A 16,757-nucleotide genomic window follows, 5' to 3' on the forward strand; every position below is an offset into this window, starting at 1 on the left:
GTATATACAACTATCATTGAAATAAAATGACATCGTTATTGGCGAATGAATGTAGTTTTCACCAATATATAATATGTGTATATAGCTGCACGTGGAAAGAGAGGAGCATGAAAAGGCCGGATATTTTCTGACCGTCCCTCGTAAAATGCGACGCTTTGTTATTATGTAACAATTAAATTGCGCGACATGCTCACATAATTATGGTAACCCCTGCTGATTGTGGTCAATACAACAAATTTTTCATTCACACTATGTTATTGTTAATATTTGATGCGCTTGTTTCAGGATACACGCCTCGCCTTATTGAAGATAGAAAGATTGGGACTATAAAAGCGTCGTCTGGCTGCACATCACGGGACAAGCAAGTTTCTTTCGAGTGGATAAGGATTTCTGTATGTACCTGTGCATTTTAATGAGTGTCGAGGTGACAAATTGATAATGCAAAATCATTTTTATATGCCCGAAAACATTTCGGGCAAATTATGTATTACCACCTGGCGTCCGTCCGTCTGTTCGTCCGTACGTCCGTCCGTTAGCAATTTGGTTTCCGGAGCATAACTTAAGTTCCATTCGGCCCACAGTATTCAAACTTCATAGGATGATTGGCCATATTGGGTAGAATACCCCTATTGATTTTGGGGTCACAAGGTCAAAGGTCAAGGTCACTATTACCTTGACACTGAAAACAGTTCCCAGAGCATAACTTAAGTTCCATTTGGCCCACAATATTCAAACTTCAAATGATGATTGTCCATATTAGGTAAAAGACTCCTATTGATTTTGGGGTCACAAGGTCAAAGGTCATGGTCACTATTACCTTCACACTGAAAACAGTTTCCGGAGCATAACTTAAGTTCTATTTGGCCAACAATATTCAAACTTCATGATTGTCCATATTGGGTAAAAGACCCCTATTGATTTTGGGGTCACAAGGTCAAAGGTCTGGGTCACAATGATCTTTTCACTGAAAATTGTGGTTTCTGGAGCAAAACTTAAGTTCCATTTGGCCCACAGTGTTCAACCTTCATAGGATAATTGTCAATATTGAGTAGAAGACCCCTATTATTTTTGGGTCAAAGTCACTGAAAACGGTTTTCGCTCAATAACATAAGTATTGATGAACCTTCAGCTTATATTGATAACATTAATTATATGCCTATATCATGTTATATCCCTGGCGTCTTTCTGTCCATTCGTTGTATTAAAATTATTTAATTCCCATGTCTTACAAATGCTTCATCCTTACTAAAAAATCACTTTTGGGCATATAATGCTCCGTCTAGCGGTGCTCTAGTTATCAGTGTGTTAAAATATAGATACCCAACAGAAGTTGAATTAAAAAACATTCAAAGTCAAGGTTATTTCTTCATTAAATGTATATTCTTCAATTTAATTTTTATAAAAAGTTTTTTCTTGTAGGCTTTAGAGAAACTTTACAAGCACCAGATTTATTGTCAAAAATACTTCTATATACGGTAATTGTACTTAAATTAGGAAATTAGACTATGACTGTAAAAACACCTTCACATGCATGTTATCAATTTGAATGACAAGTATAAATGATAAATGTGACAACATTTATGTTTTTTTTATTCAAATTCTAATTAAAAGTAATTTATTGTAGGCTAGAAGTAATGTGGAGTCAACGATCAACCGGAATATAAGTTACAAAAATACAAGTTGTTCAACAGATTCTGAATGCGGACATTACAATGGTATAGAGTATACATCAATCATTTATGCCAAGCCTAGTGAGAACGGGAATTTCTATCTGAAAGTTGCAATGGTATATGGAAATGAACGAATTGAGTCGCGCAAATCTGCTTTAAAATACACGATTGATGGAAAAGACAGTAAGAACTTTAAATAATATTATTGTTAGTAGAAGTGTATTAGTAGTACTAGTAACAGTGGTAGTAGAAGTGATACTAGTTGTGTGTAATGGTACTTTTGGTTCCAGTTATGGTGGTTGGCATGACCAGCATACCAAATATAAAAAAATATTTAACACAAAGTACATTTGTATAGTGATAACGAGAACCACGTTTTGAAAATTGCTTTTGAGAATGGGAACGATGACATATATCGCACACATTTCCTATAAAATACAAAATTGTAGAAAAAAGAAGTAGGTGTAGTGGTAGTGCGGAAGCGGGTCACTGCAGAAGTATTTTAGTGGCTTTCGAAAAGGTAGTACATGTATAAGTAGCACAAGTAAAAGAATTAGTAGAAGGTTAAGTAGCAGTAGCAACACTAGCAGTGAAAGCAGCATTCAAACAGCAGTATTTGTTTGTCTTAGTAGTTGTACTACTACTACTGGAAGTAGTATTAGTAAAATAAGAAGAAGTAATAATGTAGAAATAGAAGTACTAGAATCAATATAAAATGTAGTAGAATCAATAACAACATTAGTAACAGAAACAATAGTAGCAACATGTAAATATAACAGTAATAGCAGTAGGTATCAAGTCGCAGACGTAGGTGGATTTATTAAGAAACAAGAGAAGGGGAGGGCGGGGGATTTGAAACATAATCTGCTAATAGTAGCTACATCAGTAGTAGAAGCATTATCATCAGCAATAGTACATGACATGCAGCAGCTGTAAATATTGTCTACATTTGTTTAAGTTTGAATAAATGCGATCACAAGATCTCACTAATTAAAGTCAATCTTAAAGGTCTTGAGCTAAAAAAAAAAACGTTTATTTGATAAACTGTATTTATAAGTTTTTAATCAGCTGTCTTAACTTAAAAGCTTACATGTAAGGCTACAATTATCCAAAGTATTACTTGTGCTTGAAATAATGCTTATTTATCCACCTTTAGAATTATTTATGTTGATAAAAAATACCAATTTCACAGTATAAAAGTGCATTTATACTTAATCCAACACTATAAAGATCTGATGACATTAGGATGTTGTTTTTTTTTCCAGATAATAATGAAAAAAGGTCTTTTCGCCAGATTTCTGGATTTTATGCAGTTTTTATTATTGTTCCTGTCTTTATTGTTGCTTGTGTTATTATTTATAAGCATCGTAAATGTGGACCTCTTAAAGAGTAAGTATTAAACTACAATCTACCTAGTAAGAAAATATTATACAAAAGTTAAAAATGAGCAGTAGTTGGGATATAGAAAATTTACAAATATTGTTCCATTGTTTATAAATGGTGATATTAAATCATGCTATTCACAAAGAGAAATGGTATTAATAACGTGATTTCATTTGTCCTTTCAGTAAGAACATATCTCAAGTTGGTCTGCATACCAGTAAAACATATGAGTATCTCTAATGAATGCTTTTATACCTGTCCTTTCCTAGATGCAGAAAACTTATAAACAATCATAACCAGGCAGGAAATGAAAAGAGTGAAGAAGAGACAAACCATATGGAACAAGGTACTTGCTAAGTATATCTATTGTGATTTGGCACCTCGCCAAATGCTCTACAAATCCGAACCTATGTAGGGAAATACATTTTTATCATTCTGAGCCAAATAAGCAATTTATTGATAAACATAAAAGGGGTTATAGTATGTCCCATCTTAAATGGAAATTAACTTTTCTATGGTATGGAATAACGAAAAAATGTTGGTTTACTTTTTATATGTTACTATGAAAAATAATTAGTGCATTTATTCTATCTTCCTTGATGACATTGGAACTTGCGTTATGCTTTATTTCATCTTGCTTTATGATATTTAAAATTTGCATTATGCTTGATTCCCTTTTGCATTTTTTTATTCAAACTTGCGCAGTGTATAATTCTTTCAATGAGTGATAACTTGCACAAGCCATTTATCGTTCTGTTTTGGAATATTAAAATGTTAACGTCAAAAACCTTCATGTATAAGCTACCTTTTTTCATGCTCTATAATTCACAGGTAAAAATGCACCACATGTTTGTTGTATGTTTGGTACACCATATGTTTTCCATATGTAAAACACATGTGTTTCATATGTTTTGAAAATGATGTGTTTAAGAACACATGTTTTTCATATGTAATATGAACATATGTTAAACAGGACCATATGAAAAACATGTGTCAACAAACATATGTTAAACTCATGGTTATCACATGTTTTTATATGAACAAGTTTTCAAATGTTAAATATAAGTGAACTTTCCTGTGTTTTTCATATGATAAATTTAAGATTATATATTCTGCAAGATTTACACTTTGAACAGTCTTAATTAGATTCTACATGATTGTACATAAATTCTTTAAAAGATTCTCTTGAGTTATGCATCTATGTACAACTTGTAAATGTAGTAAATCTATGGGGAAAAAGTTACCTTCACTTCCAATACTTCCAATCATGTCGAAAAAAAAACAACAATAAAATATCTTTATGAAAAGATGAAAATAAATAAATGATAAATATCTTTTTAGAGGGATAGCTGATTATATTTTAAATTAAGGGAAGAACTGTCAGGAAAAGAAATAGTTTATGGATGAATCGTCAAGGTGATGAACTGATTAGGGGGAGAATAGTCTGCCATTCATTTTTATTCATGATTTATTCTGCCTAATGAATATTTTTTTACAAAATTGATCAATCTTTATTTGAGCATCATATTTATGATATTTAACCATAAAAAATGTGTGACAGGATCTTTAAGATTTAGCAATTTTGTAAGTTCCAAAAAGCAATATTTATAAAAAATATTACCGAATTTTACATTTTATGTAAATAAAGGGAGGTAATAAAAAGTTGTTTTTCTATAAATTCTAAGTCAATGTTTTCAATAAGAAATGAATGCACATATTTTAATGATTACAAATAATATGTAAAAATATTTGCAGTACATATTTTACATATTCTTCGATTTTTGAAAATTCTTTTTATAAGCATACTTATATATATATAATTTCACTTAAATGTGGTGTTAAACACTTAACACTTGTTAAATTCTTACGCATTAAGTTCAAGCAAACCTCTGGAACACATTTTACCATTTGTAATGAAAAACATGATTCATGTGACATCATATCATACAGTGTCCTTTTCTTGGAAAAACATTGTTTCATACCATATGAAAAACATATGTTATTCATGTGTATTCATATGAAAAAACATGTGAAAAACATTTGTCTGCATCATATGTAAAACATATGCGGTACTTTTCTTGGATACACCATATGTTTCTACTACCTTATGTTAAACATGTGTGTCACATACGTTCAAACATGTGGTGCATTTTCACCTGTGTAATAGAAAGTCAAGGAAATAACACCATTTTTAACCTCAGATTTCAATTGAACACCTTTCCCACACCACTACATTAAACTATTGCACATACGACTACGTGACACGCTAAAAAGAAGTATAAACAATATATAAGAGGTGATTTGATACTTATAAGATGAGTCTATTACATTTTTATCACGCGATGTTCGATTCTTAAAAAAACATCGTATCCACCCCTGTATAAAGAGAAGTAACTTTGTTATACTCCACGCGCCAAAATAGCGAGACCATCCGACAAACTAACACCTATTGTATCTCGCATTTTGCTTACCGCCAAATGCTTAGTGCTTTCCGTAACATGTGACTATAATATCACCATCGTTGTCGATGCACAGTGACTATGTAATGCATTTTATTTGTGATCAGTGAATTTATTGAAGCAAATGAATGCTAAGACACGTCAAATTTGCCAAGTATTGATCAAATCAATTATGTATTGTGAAAAAGTGTCGACATTGTAAGTGGCAGATTTATAGCAGAATCAAGGTACTGGCAGGAGCTTACCATTTTACATCTAGTTATATCAAGAACAAGCAAAGAATAATCTTTTAAACGCCGAACATAATACGCTGTACTTATGGAAAGATGCGATTAACATATAGTTTATGAAAATATATATCAGTTTGATGGTTCAGAAAGGAACACATGAAGTTGCATTCAGTAATCATTATGCATGCTAATATTCAGAAAAGAAGTATGGAAGCAAGCATAATGTAAGGTCCTATATCACCAAGCAAGATTAAATAAATGCACTAATTATGTTCCATATGTATCTACATGAGCATTTCTTAAATTTGAAAAGTATTTTAATTGTATAGATATTGAACAAAATTAGAATAGCACTTCTCCGGCTTATTTTTTATTCACATAGTCTTGATATTAAAACCAGCAGTTGAAATAAATCTTAAGCTACACCTTTAGATGATGGAATATGTAGAGTGTGTTATTCTTATTTCAGTAGATGAATTCTACTTCTTTTTACAAGAAGCTTTTTAAGAAGCTCATTTTTTATGTTAAATAGTTAAAGGATGTACATGGTAACCTCAATATTAGACTGTACATTAAAACTACTGCTGCCAACATATATTTACATTAAAAAAGTGCATAACATAGAAATAGTAATACGTATGGTGACACAAAAGAACAATTTATTTGTGAATTTTTATTTATGGAACTTTTCAATAATCAGAAAGCACTGGACTCTGCAAAACTTTGATATTTTAACTTATTTAACTATTACACATGGACTTAACAACATTCTGGCACTGAGCCAAATCTTATTCTATTTTTAGATCTTTTGTTACTATTTTGGGCAGTCATGTGACTTACCATCATATACATTTTTAATACTTCAGGCCCAAATTTCTGTCAAAATTTATCCTGATGAAGACCTCACGGTAGGTCGAAACCGGTAGATAATAAAATAACATAAACATCCCTGGTGTTGACGTGTAATTTTCTTCTTACTTATCCTATCTTGATTTTACCTTTGGAAATTAGTATTCCTTTAGCGGGATCCGTCTTCACCAGGATTACCATCCAGGCAAATGCGTGATGTGGGCCGGGGTATATTGATTTTTACACCCGCCGTGTATCAAGTGTTTTGGATCCATCACAAAATGCAGCATCAGAGCCCTTGGAAAGGGAAATTGCATCGAAAACGAAACCAGATATATTCACTCACACAATCCGACCAATCAGCAACCGAATTACATTTACTTTCGGCAACAACGTCCATATCAACACTTCCGGAACAGGAAAGTTCTAAATTAAATCCGAAGATAAGACAAACAACAGAAGGTCAGAAACAGCGCAAAATTGACGAACCGAAAGTCTCAAGATTTAAATTCTCAAAGAAACTTCATGTTCAAAAAACCCGAACACAATATAATATATTATACTTAGAAAAGTACATAAGAACAAAATCCATCCTTAAATCATTCATACCAAAAGTACCAGTTATCAGCTCAACTTCACAATTACAGTGGGAAGAAGCACATATTGACTTTGATACCTAGAATTATCCTATTTTATCCATGGCGTACTTAGAAGAGAGATTTCTTGCCACTCAACAAATAGAACCACTCATATGGTGCAGATATATTGATGACATTTTTACCATTTGGCCAACATATATATACATTAAAAAAGTGCATAACATAGAAAAAGTAATACTTATGGTGACACAAAATTTATTTGTGTATTTTCATTTATGGAACTTTTCAATAATCAGAAAGCACTGGACTCTGTAAAACTATGATATTTTAACTTATCTTACTATTACACATGGACATAACAACATTCTTGCACTGAGCCAAATCTTATTCTATTTTTAGATTTTTTGTTACTATTTTGGTCAGTCATGTGACTTACCATCCTATACATTTTTAATACTTCAGGCCCAAATTTCTGTCAAAATTTATCCTGATGAAGACCTCACGGTAGGTCGAAACCGGTAGATAATAAATTGATATAAACATCCCTAGTGTTGACGTGTATATTTCTTCTTACTTATTCTATCTTGATTCTTTTTACAATATTCATTTTATAAGTTAATCTACAAAAATATATAAAAACACTTTCGATTAAAACAAATTATACTTCATTTTATTGCATTTAATTTAATGAATTCAGAAAATGAAATAAAAATTAGAAACTTATGAATGTGCACACTACGCTTTATGATTTATAAAAAAGTTTATTATTTTGTTTTGTGTCGCATGCCCTTTTGATTGGATGGTATCTGGTATTCATTTACTAGTAATATGATAATTCGAGATAAAATATATATGTATTAATTTATGCGGAAACTTTTAAGCTCCCCTGAGCTAGCTCATGGTGAGCTTTAAGGATCTTGGAATGTCCGTCGTCCGTCCACACTTGTTCATTAACACGCTAGTGGTCACATTTTTTGAATCAATCATCATCAAAATTGGTCAGGATGCTTGTCCATGTAATTGCTCGGATGAGATCGAATATGGGTCATCTCGGATGAAAAACTAGAGGAGCTTAATATAGAATACCTTGTTAACACTCCATTGGTCATTTTTTTCGAATCAATCATCATCAAAATTGGCCAGGATGCTTGTCTATGAAATTGCTTGGATGAGTTCTAACATGGGTCATCTCGAATGAAAACTAGGTCACAGGAGCTAAAAAATTGAAAAATCTTGTTAACAAACTAGTGGCTACTGATTTGATCCAAATTTCCTTGAAATTGGTCTGAAAGTTTGTTTTGATATTTTCTAGGTCAAGTTTGAATATGGGTCATCTGGGGTCAAAAACTAGGTCATCTTTGCCCTCTTGTTTAAGAAATCGATGCATACATTCAAAAAAAATAGTAGATGGTTTTATTTAAGTTAAAGCATATTCATATCTTTTAAACTAAGCAACATAGCAATGTTGTATATTAAAAAAAGCTTTATTTATATCAAACTAAATTGTTTCAGAGTTAACATAAATCTTAAATTAAAATAGTAGAAACTCTCAAAGATGTTTAATAATTGAAAAATAAATTTTATGTGCCATAGATACACTGTGTTCAACAGAGAAAATAAAGAGGCAAAAACAGAAGTTGATTGCAGAACTCAAAGAGCTGCTACCAACAAAAACTCAAAAGGGGAAGGATGCCATAAATTAAGGTATACCATACATTCTTATTATTAAATCGATTTTGAAAAACTTTCTGAATTATTAGTAATGTAACAATGCTGCTCTAAAATAGGAGTAAAATATACGAGTCTAGATTATACACGTTGTTCAGTGTTAAGAGACGTGAAAAATACTAGTGCAGCTAAACTGAATAAATCTAAAATATTTAAACTAGTTTAAAGATCTTGCAACACATTTTTTTCATGGTTTTTATTTAATAAATATGATGCTCAAATTAAAGTTTCTCAATATTGTAAGATCCAAGTAGCATTATTTAAAAAGATATTACCCAATTTAACATTTCATGTAAATAAAGTGAAGTAAATAAAAATTTATTTTCTATAAATTCTAAGTCAGATTTTCCAATAAGATATGAATGCATGTAATTTATTGATGATATATAATGTGCACAAATATTTGCAGTACACATTTTACATATTCTTCGATGTTTAAAAATTGTTTTAATTGCATAATTATAGACATATATACTTTTTTCAAGTGTGGCATACACACCGTAACAATATCAATCACAAAACATACAGGGTATACATGTGTTTTAAATGTTCTAAATAGGATAACATGTCATAAAATTAATCAGAATAAAATCTTCAGCGGAAAGAGTTTTTTGACAGTTTGTCTGTGACATGCGAGCTACGTAACTTCTGATCCGCTTCCATGAACAGAATCTGTCAAATCGAGCTTACGCCTTTTTCATTGTTTTTAAGCTCTTTAAGAATTCCGTTTAGTTCTCTCTTTTCAGGCCAAAACACAAAATGATAGACGGGACGTTTTTGATACTTGTGTAAGTGGATTTAATTAAAGCAAAAAAAGGGTTTTTGGAAAATAATTTACAAGACATAAAGGCTGCTCTTTTGGTTGATTTTAAATGAAAAAAAGCAAAAAAAAAAAAAAAAAAAAAAAAAGCACTAAAGCTTGAACAGGTTACATGGGGGATACATCTTTATAGTATTTGCCGTGTCTAACCGGCATATATAGTATAATATTTCCTTTCGCCATTTGGAACAGAGGAATTTTGGACAGGATGACTGTAGATTTTGAAAAAAATAATCATGTTCAGGATTTATTTGATTATAAAACTGTGGTCGTGATGGATGGAATACACATTTCTTGTTTGAAAGATAAGCGTTTTAATTTTATTTACAGTGATTTGTAGTATGGATTGGTGCAGATTTATTTTTTGTCGATACTGTATGACCGTATACATTTGAAACTGGTATATGTACCAGTTTCAAATGTATATGTATATGCATTTTTATATGGTGTTTTACCTGATATGAGCAATATAATATATACTTAAAGTACGTTACAGCGTATTGTTGATTTATACCTTTTTATTTAATTTTATTATCTCTTTTAAATACCAGAGTAAGCAGTTTATTTCCTACCAGCATTTCACATTTCCAACAACTATGTCTATGATACATGATATGATTCGAATTCTTTATTCAATATTATAAACATGTACATGAATTTATGTCAATTTCAATTTGACAGGTGATCTGCTCCAATGTCTAAATTTAGAATGACATGTGAAATTGACGCTTCACACTGTTTATTTACTATTTCAGTACATAATTATGTACTTATGTAATAGTTATAGAACATGAAACGAGTAAGTTACATCAACATCAAAGCGACATCAACGGGTGTTTCTGCTAAAATATGGCGAGGCCGTTAGGTCGAGACTTTTTTGCAGAAATATCCCGAGATGTCACCCCAGCCAGTGTTATACCCCCGTAACTAACGAGTTTCATGTACTATAACTGTTTTATTGCAATGACATAATGTTTCCTCTTTTTTGTAATAGAAACAAATTAATAAAAAAATCGTTAGCTACATTACAGTTATTTATCATAAGGCAGTTTTTCAAGTTGTTTTCGCTGCCGCAAAAAATATACAAAAGACATCCAATGTTAGAGGCGGATTGTAAACTGTTACCAAGAGTGATTCATACGGTGGCACCAAAGGTGACATGTGTGTGTTTTATTTATCTCGTGGTCACCAGATACAATGTCGTGGCCACGAGTTACTAAGTATTGGCCACGAGATAGTTTAGACGTGGCCACGAGATACTATGTCGTGGCCACGAGTTACTATGTCGTGGTCACGAGATACTATGTCGTGGCCACGAGTTACTAAGTATTGGCCACGAGATAGCTTAGACGTGGCCACGAAATACTATGTCGTGGCCACGAGTTACTATGTCGTGGTCACGAGATACTATGTCGTGGCCACGAGTAACTATGTCGTGGTCACGAGTTACTAAGTCGTGGCCACGAGTTACTAAGTATTGGCCACGAGATAGCTTAGACGTGGCCACGAGATACTATGTCGTGGCCACGAGTTACTATGTCGTGGTCACGAGTTACTAAGTCGTGGCCACGAGTTACTATGTCGTGGCCACGAGTTACTAAGTATTGGCCACGAGATAGCTTAGACGTGGCCACGAGATACTATGTCGTGGCCACGAGTTACTATGTCGTGGTCACGAGATACTATGTCGTGGCCACGAGTTACTAAGTCGTGGCCACGAGATACTATGTCGTGGCCACGAGTAACTATATCGTGGTCACGAGTTACTAAGTCGTGGCCACGAGTTACTAAGTATTGGCCACGAGATAGCTTAGACGTGGCCACGAGATACTATGTCGTGGCCACGAGTTACTATGTCGTGGTCACGAGATACTATTTCGTGGCCACGAGTTACTAAGTCGTGGCCACGAGATACTATGTCGTGGCCACGAGTAACTATGTCGTGGTCACGAGTTACTAAGTCGTGGCCACGAGTTACTAAGTATTGGCCACGAGATAGCTTAGACGTGGCCACGAGATACTATGTCGTGACCACGAGTTACTAAGTCGTGGCCACGAGTAACTATGTCGTGGTCACGAGTTACTAAGTCGTGGCCACGAGTTACTAAGTATTGGCCACGAGAAATCTTAGACGTGGCCACGAGATACTATTTCGTGGCCATGATTTACTAAGTCGTAGCCACGAAATAGCTAAGTCGTGGCCACGAGTAACTATGTCGTGGTCACGAGTTACTAAGTCGTGGCCACGAGATACTATGTCGTGGCCATGAGATAGCTAAGTCGTGGTCACGAAATACTATGTCGTGGCCACGAGTTACTAAGTCGTGGCCACGAGATACTATGTCGTGGCCACGAGTAACTATGTCGTGGTCACGAGTTACTAAGTCGTGGCCACGAGTTACTAAGTATTGGCCACGAGATAGCTTAGACGTGGCCACGAGATACTATGTCGTGGCCACGAGTTACTATGTCGTGGTCACGAGATACTATGTCGTGGCCACGAGTTACTAAGTCGTGGCCACGAGATACTATGTCGTGGCCACGAGTAACTATGTCGTGGTCACGAGTTACAAAGTCGTGGCCACGAGTTACTAAGTATTGGCCACGAGATAGCTTAGACGTGGCCACGAGATACTATGTCGTGGCCACGAGTTACTAAGTCGTGGCCACGAGTAACTATGTCGTGGTCACGAGTTACTAAGTCGTGGCCACGAGTTACTAAGTATTGGCCACGAGATAGCTTAGACGTGGCCACGAGATACTATGTCGTGGCCACGAGTTACTATGTCGTGGTCACGAGATACTATGTCGTGGCCACGAGTTACTAAGTCGTGGCCACGAGATACTATGTCGTGGCTACGAGTAACTATGTCGTGGTCACGAGTTACTAAGTCGTGGCCACGAGTTACTAAGTATTGGCCACGAGATAGCTTAGACGTGGCCACGAGATACTATGTCGTGGCCACGAGTTACTAAGTCGTGGCCACGAGTAATTATGTCGTGGTCACGAGTTACTAAGTCGTGGCCACGAGTTACTAAGTATTGGCCACGAGAAATCTTAGACGTGGCCACGAGATACTATTTCGTGGCCACGATTTACTAAGTCGTGGCCACGAGATAGCTAAGTCGTGGCCACGAGTAACTATGTCGTGGTCACGAGTTACTAAGTCGTGGCCACGAGATACTATGTCGTGGCCATGAGATAGCTAAGTCGTGGCCACGAGATACTATGTCGTAGCCACGAGTTACTAAGTCGTGGCCACGAGATAGCTAAGTCGTGGCCACGAGTAACTATGTCGTGGTCACGAGTTGCTAAGTCGTGGCCACGAGTTACTAAGTATTGGCCACGAGATAGCTAAGTCGTGGCCAGGAGTAACTATGTCGTCACGAGTTACTAAGTCGTGGCCACGAGATACTATGTCGTGGCCACGAGTTACTAAGTCGTGGTCACGAGTTACTAAGTCGTGGCCACGAGATACTATGTCGTGGCCACGAGTTACTATGTCGTGGTCACGAGTTACTAAGTCGTGGCCACGAGTTACTAAGTATTGACCACGAGATAGCTTAGACGTGGCCACGAGATACTATGTCGTGGCCACGAGTTACTAAGTCGTAGCCACGAGATAGCTAAGTCGTGGCCACGAGTAACTATGTCGTGGTCACGAGTTACTAAGTCGTGGCCACGAGATACTATGTCGTGGCCATGAGATAGCTAAGTCGTGGCCACGAGATAAGTAAGCCGTGGACACGAGTTATTATGTCGTGGCCACGAGTTACTAAGTCGTGGGAACGAGACAGCTAAGTCGTGGCCACGAGATTATTAACCCATCAGAATACATCATATATATTACAAATTTTTAAACTTAACATCTTACTTTTACATGCAACATTAATCTTTGAAAATACTGAAGATATTCACTTTGAACTTGTCTTTTAGATCATATTAGAAAGTCGCCTTTCAAGGCCCATCAGACATTTATTTTGACTATAGCTCTTTGTTTTGCAAGTTTGTGATCGAATTGGTCAGTTTGAACGTACTACGGTCTGTTAACGTTGTTTATACGATAACATATGAAGGAATAAGTCCTGGTTTGTGCCGGCGAGCCGGTATTACGTTAGGATTTTACTGAGAAACAACCTAAAACTCCGAATCCATCCAAAAATTTAATCAATGCTTGGCTTCCAGCTTTCTACAAAATTAATCTGTCAGAGCTGGAATCCAAAATTATTTAGCCAATCAAATCTTATCTTATATAGCGTCAATAAAAACTTCAATTTTCACGCCATCTCTAAAAGGCAGCTAGTATTGCTTTGAGCGCAAAGATATAATGATGATTAAAATGTTTGTTTTCATGAATTCTTTTCAATAAATCATATTTACACTGACTTTTGATTTAGCGATTTCACCTGTTTTCTCTGTAGTAAGTTTTCGTTTAGTTAATTAACATAAGACTAGTGTACATTTGGTTCTGTACATTGTTTTCTTTTTCTTTTTTTCCGGTCATTTTATCCTTTCCGGTATTTAGTGTATGGGATCCGGGACGCTCGGGATCCGGGATCGTATAAGATATAGAGGAAAAACTAATAAACTATATTTGTGTTGATTATTGTCGTAATGAAAGGCCATTAATTAAACGTTAAGTTTTTATTTTTTTATTGTATGTAATGAACGTTAAATTAATTTATCTTAGGATATAAATATATTTAGAGCTATTTATTAACCAACTTAAATTGTGGAAATCACAATACTTACAATTATATGCCTAATTAATTGGAAAAATCAAAGACTATGTTCTTGAATTGAAGTCTCTTCAGCTAACAAAACTGTCATTTTTACATTTAAACACAATTTTATATTTAGCTGTTAAATGATTATTTATATTTGCATTGATGTTCTTTGCGTGAATACGTATATACTAATTACATGTAACAGTGCAATCTGAGTTTGAAAACTATCATTATCATATTACATGTAGTAATGTATATTAAAATGTAAGCTATGCTATTTTATATGTATGTGCTTTTTATAAAAATAAATTTGAAAGAATACTGATTATTTAGTTAATATACATTAAGCCTCTGATAACTAGACATAACTTTTTAATATTTTTATAAGGTACGTTCGTCCCGTTATCTATGAAAGGTTAAATTAGGGTGTACACTTAGGTCTTTTCTTATGACTTTTGATGCTGTGTTGCCCTTTGCAAGTGTTTCAACTGTATACTGCCAAGTCATTACAAATGTTCAGTCTTCAGTCTTACAAGAATGTATCCCATTGCGTGTTGAATTTAGCATTTTGCTTTAAACAAAATTCATGTTTCCCGTCGCCAAGCAAAAATGAAATTCACAAAAAAAAAAACAAAACAAAAAAAAAAAAAAACAAAAAAAAAAAAAAACCGCAAAATAGCAGGTAAAACCTTTATGCGCAAGGTCATAGATTTAATCAAAGATAACAGGAAGCTTTGACCTGTAAAGTAATTTATTAGATAAGGACACAATTTTGAACAGTTTTGATAGTTAAGGCATGTACCGACGTTATGACTTACACTGAAAATGTGAAAGTAATATTACAGGAACCATTTGTAATTGTCACCACTTCAAAGGACCACTGACTATTTGTAACCTTTTATTTTTTTTTTATATAATGAACGTAAAGAGAACTTATAGTAATTACATTATAACGAAAACTGACATATGTTTTAACACAAAGAAGGAATTACCTGCTATTTAGAAAATACTAGAGAATACACATTTAATGAACTTAATTAGCTATACAGTTTCGTTGCTTGAATACATTGTCACATATTTCAAGTTTCAGGACAATACCTGGGATAATTTTCAAGTTATGAATTCGACAAAAAATCAAAACGGAAGGACGGACGGATGAACGGAGACTATGACCATGTCCTTAACCATTTTCGCTTTGAGTTTATAATGACCACAGATCCATCTTGTTTATCTTCCGCACTTTTTAAAAACTTAATATATTATGGCAAACTATAAAGTGACATTTACGAATTAAAGGCTATTTTACGAATTAGTTAAAACGCTTATTACTAGAACAGATGCGACATGAATCTCTAGAATAAAACGTATATGGGTTCTGATGTAGAATACGGCGCGCAAAGAAGAAAAAAATGCCACCAGCTCCATTATCTTTGAAAGTTCAATGTACTTTCTCCGAGTTCAATCTGTTAGGATGATGCAACCAATGTCTTTTTGTCTCTATGTACTGTAAACTAAAAACAATATCAGTAGTGCTAATATCAACTAGAAATTATTCTTTCCTACTAATCACGGGCTTGATTTCATTAAAATAAATGGAAGAAAATAATACTACATTATTGTGTACCGGCATAACATTAATTCATAAAGTATACGCATTAATACAAAACGTGGTTAAACTATTTGGACTGAACTGAAACATGAAGTAAGATCTTGAACATTGTTATTTGTCAATCCTCCTATAGCTTATTTGGATTTTACGGTAAACAGGTCTGGATGGTGACGTAAAGCGGTCGGTATTACATTTTGTCACGAGATTAAGCTCCTCCCCTTTTTTAATTTTACGTGTACCGGTAATAATGAGTAATGCACAAGAATGCCAAGTATGCTTAGTTTATGCAATGTTGCGTCACACTTAAAATCCTTATCGAAAAGTAATTCAATACCCGAAACTATTTAACCGTGCTGTGGGAAATTGGTCCGCCGATATTTTGCACACATTAAGTGTATTTTTAGTTTATCTAGCACAAAAGGACACAAAATGCTAAGTTACAATGTAGTTTATTCTAAACCCTTTAATGTGTTGTTAATAACGCACAGTAACGTTAACGGAAGGAGACGTTTGGTATAAACGGGAAAATTGCAGATACATCACATACATTATAGAAAACAAACATTTATGATTTAATAATCAGGTGTGAAAATTTGAATGCTTTCCTGTAACATTTGGCGCCTCTCTGGGAACCGTGAACTTTTAACTACGAGTCCACTTTTACCTTGCTCTCTGTGCCCAT

At 34.2% G+C, this 16,757-nt stretch overlaps 1 protein-coding gene across 1 annotated transcript; it reads left to right on the forward strand.

Annotated features, from left to right (window-relative positions):
- Nucleotides 1-285: 285 nt before the first annotated feature.
- On the forward strand, nucleotides 286-9,781 carry LOC132744420 (uncharacterized; the record flags this gene model as incomplete). The annotated part of the gene is made up of 6 exons (XM_060733127.1): nucleotides 286-392; nucleotides 1,625-1,853; nucleotides 2,936-3,059; nucleotides 3,323-3,399; nucleotides 8,784-8,894; nucleotides 9,665-9,781. Coding segments are annotated over 5 exons (647 nt in total), but the record flags the coding sequence as incomplete, so codon positions are not given.
- Nucleotides 9,782-16,757: the final 6,976 nt, after the last annotated feature.

This window comes from Ruditapes philippinarum, unplaced genomic scaffold, assembly GCF_026571515.1.
Source record: "Ruditapes philippinarum isolate M1 unplaced genomic scaffold, ASM2657151v2 ctg1382_1_1_1_1, whole genome shotgun sequence".
Taxonomy (NCBI): Eukaryota; Metazoa; Mollusca; class Bivalvia; order Venerida; family Veneridae; genus Ruditapes; species Ruditapes philippinarum.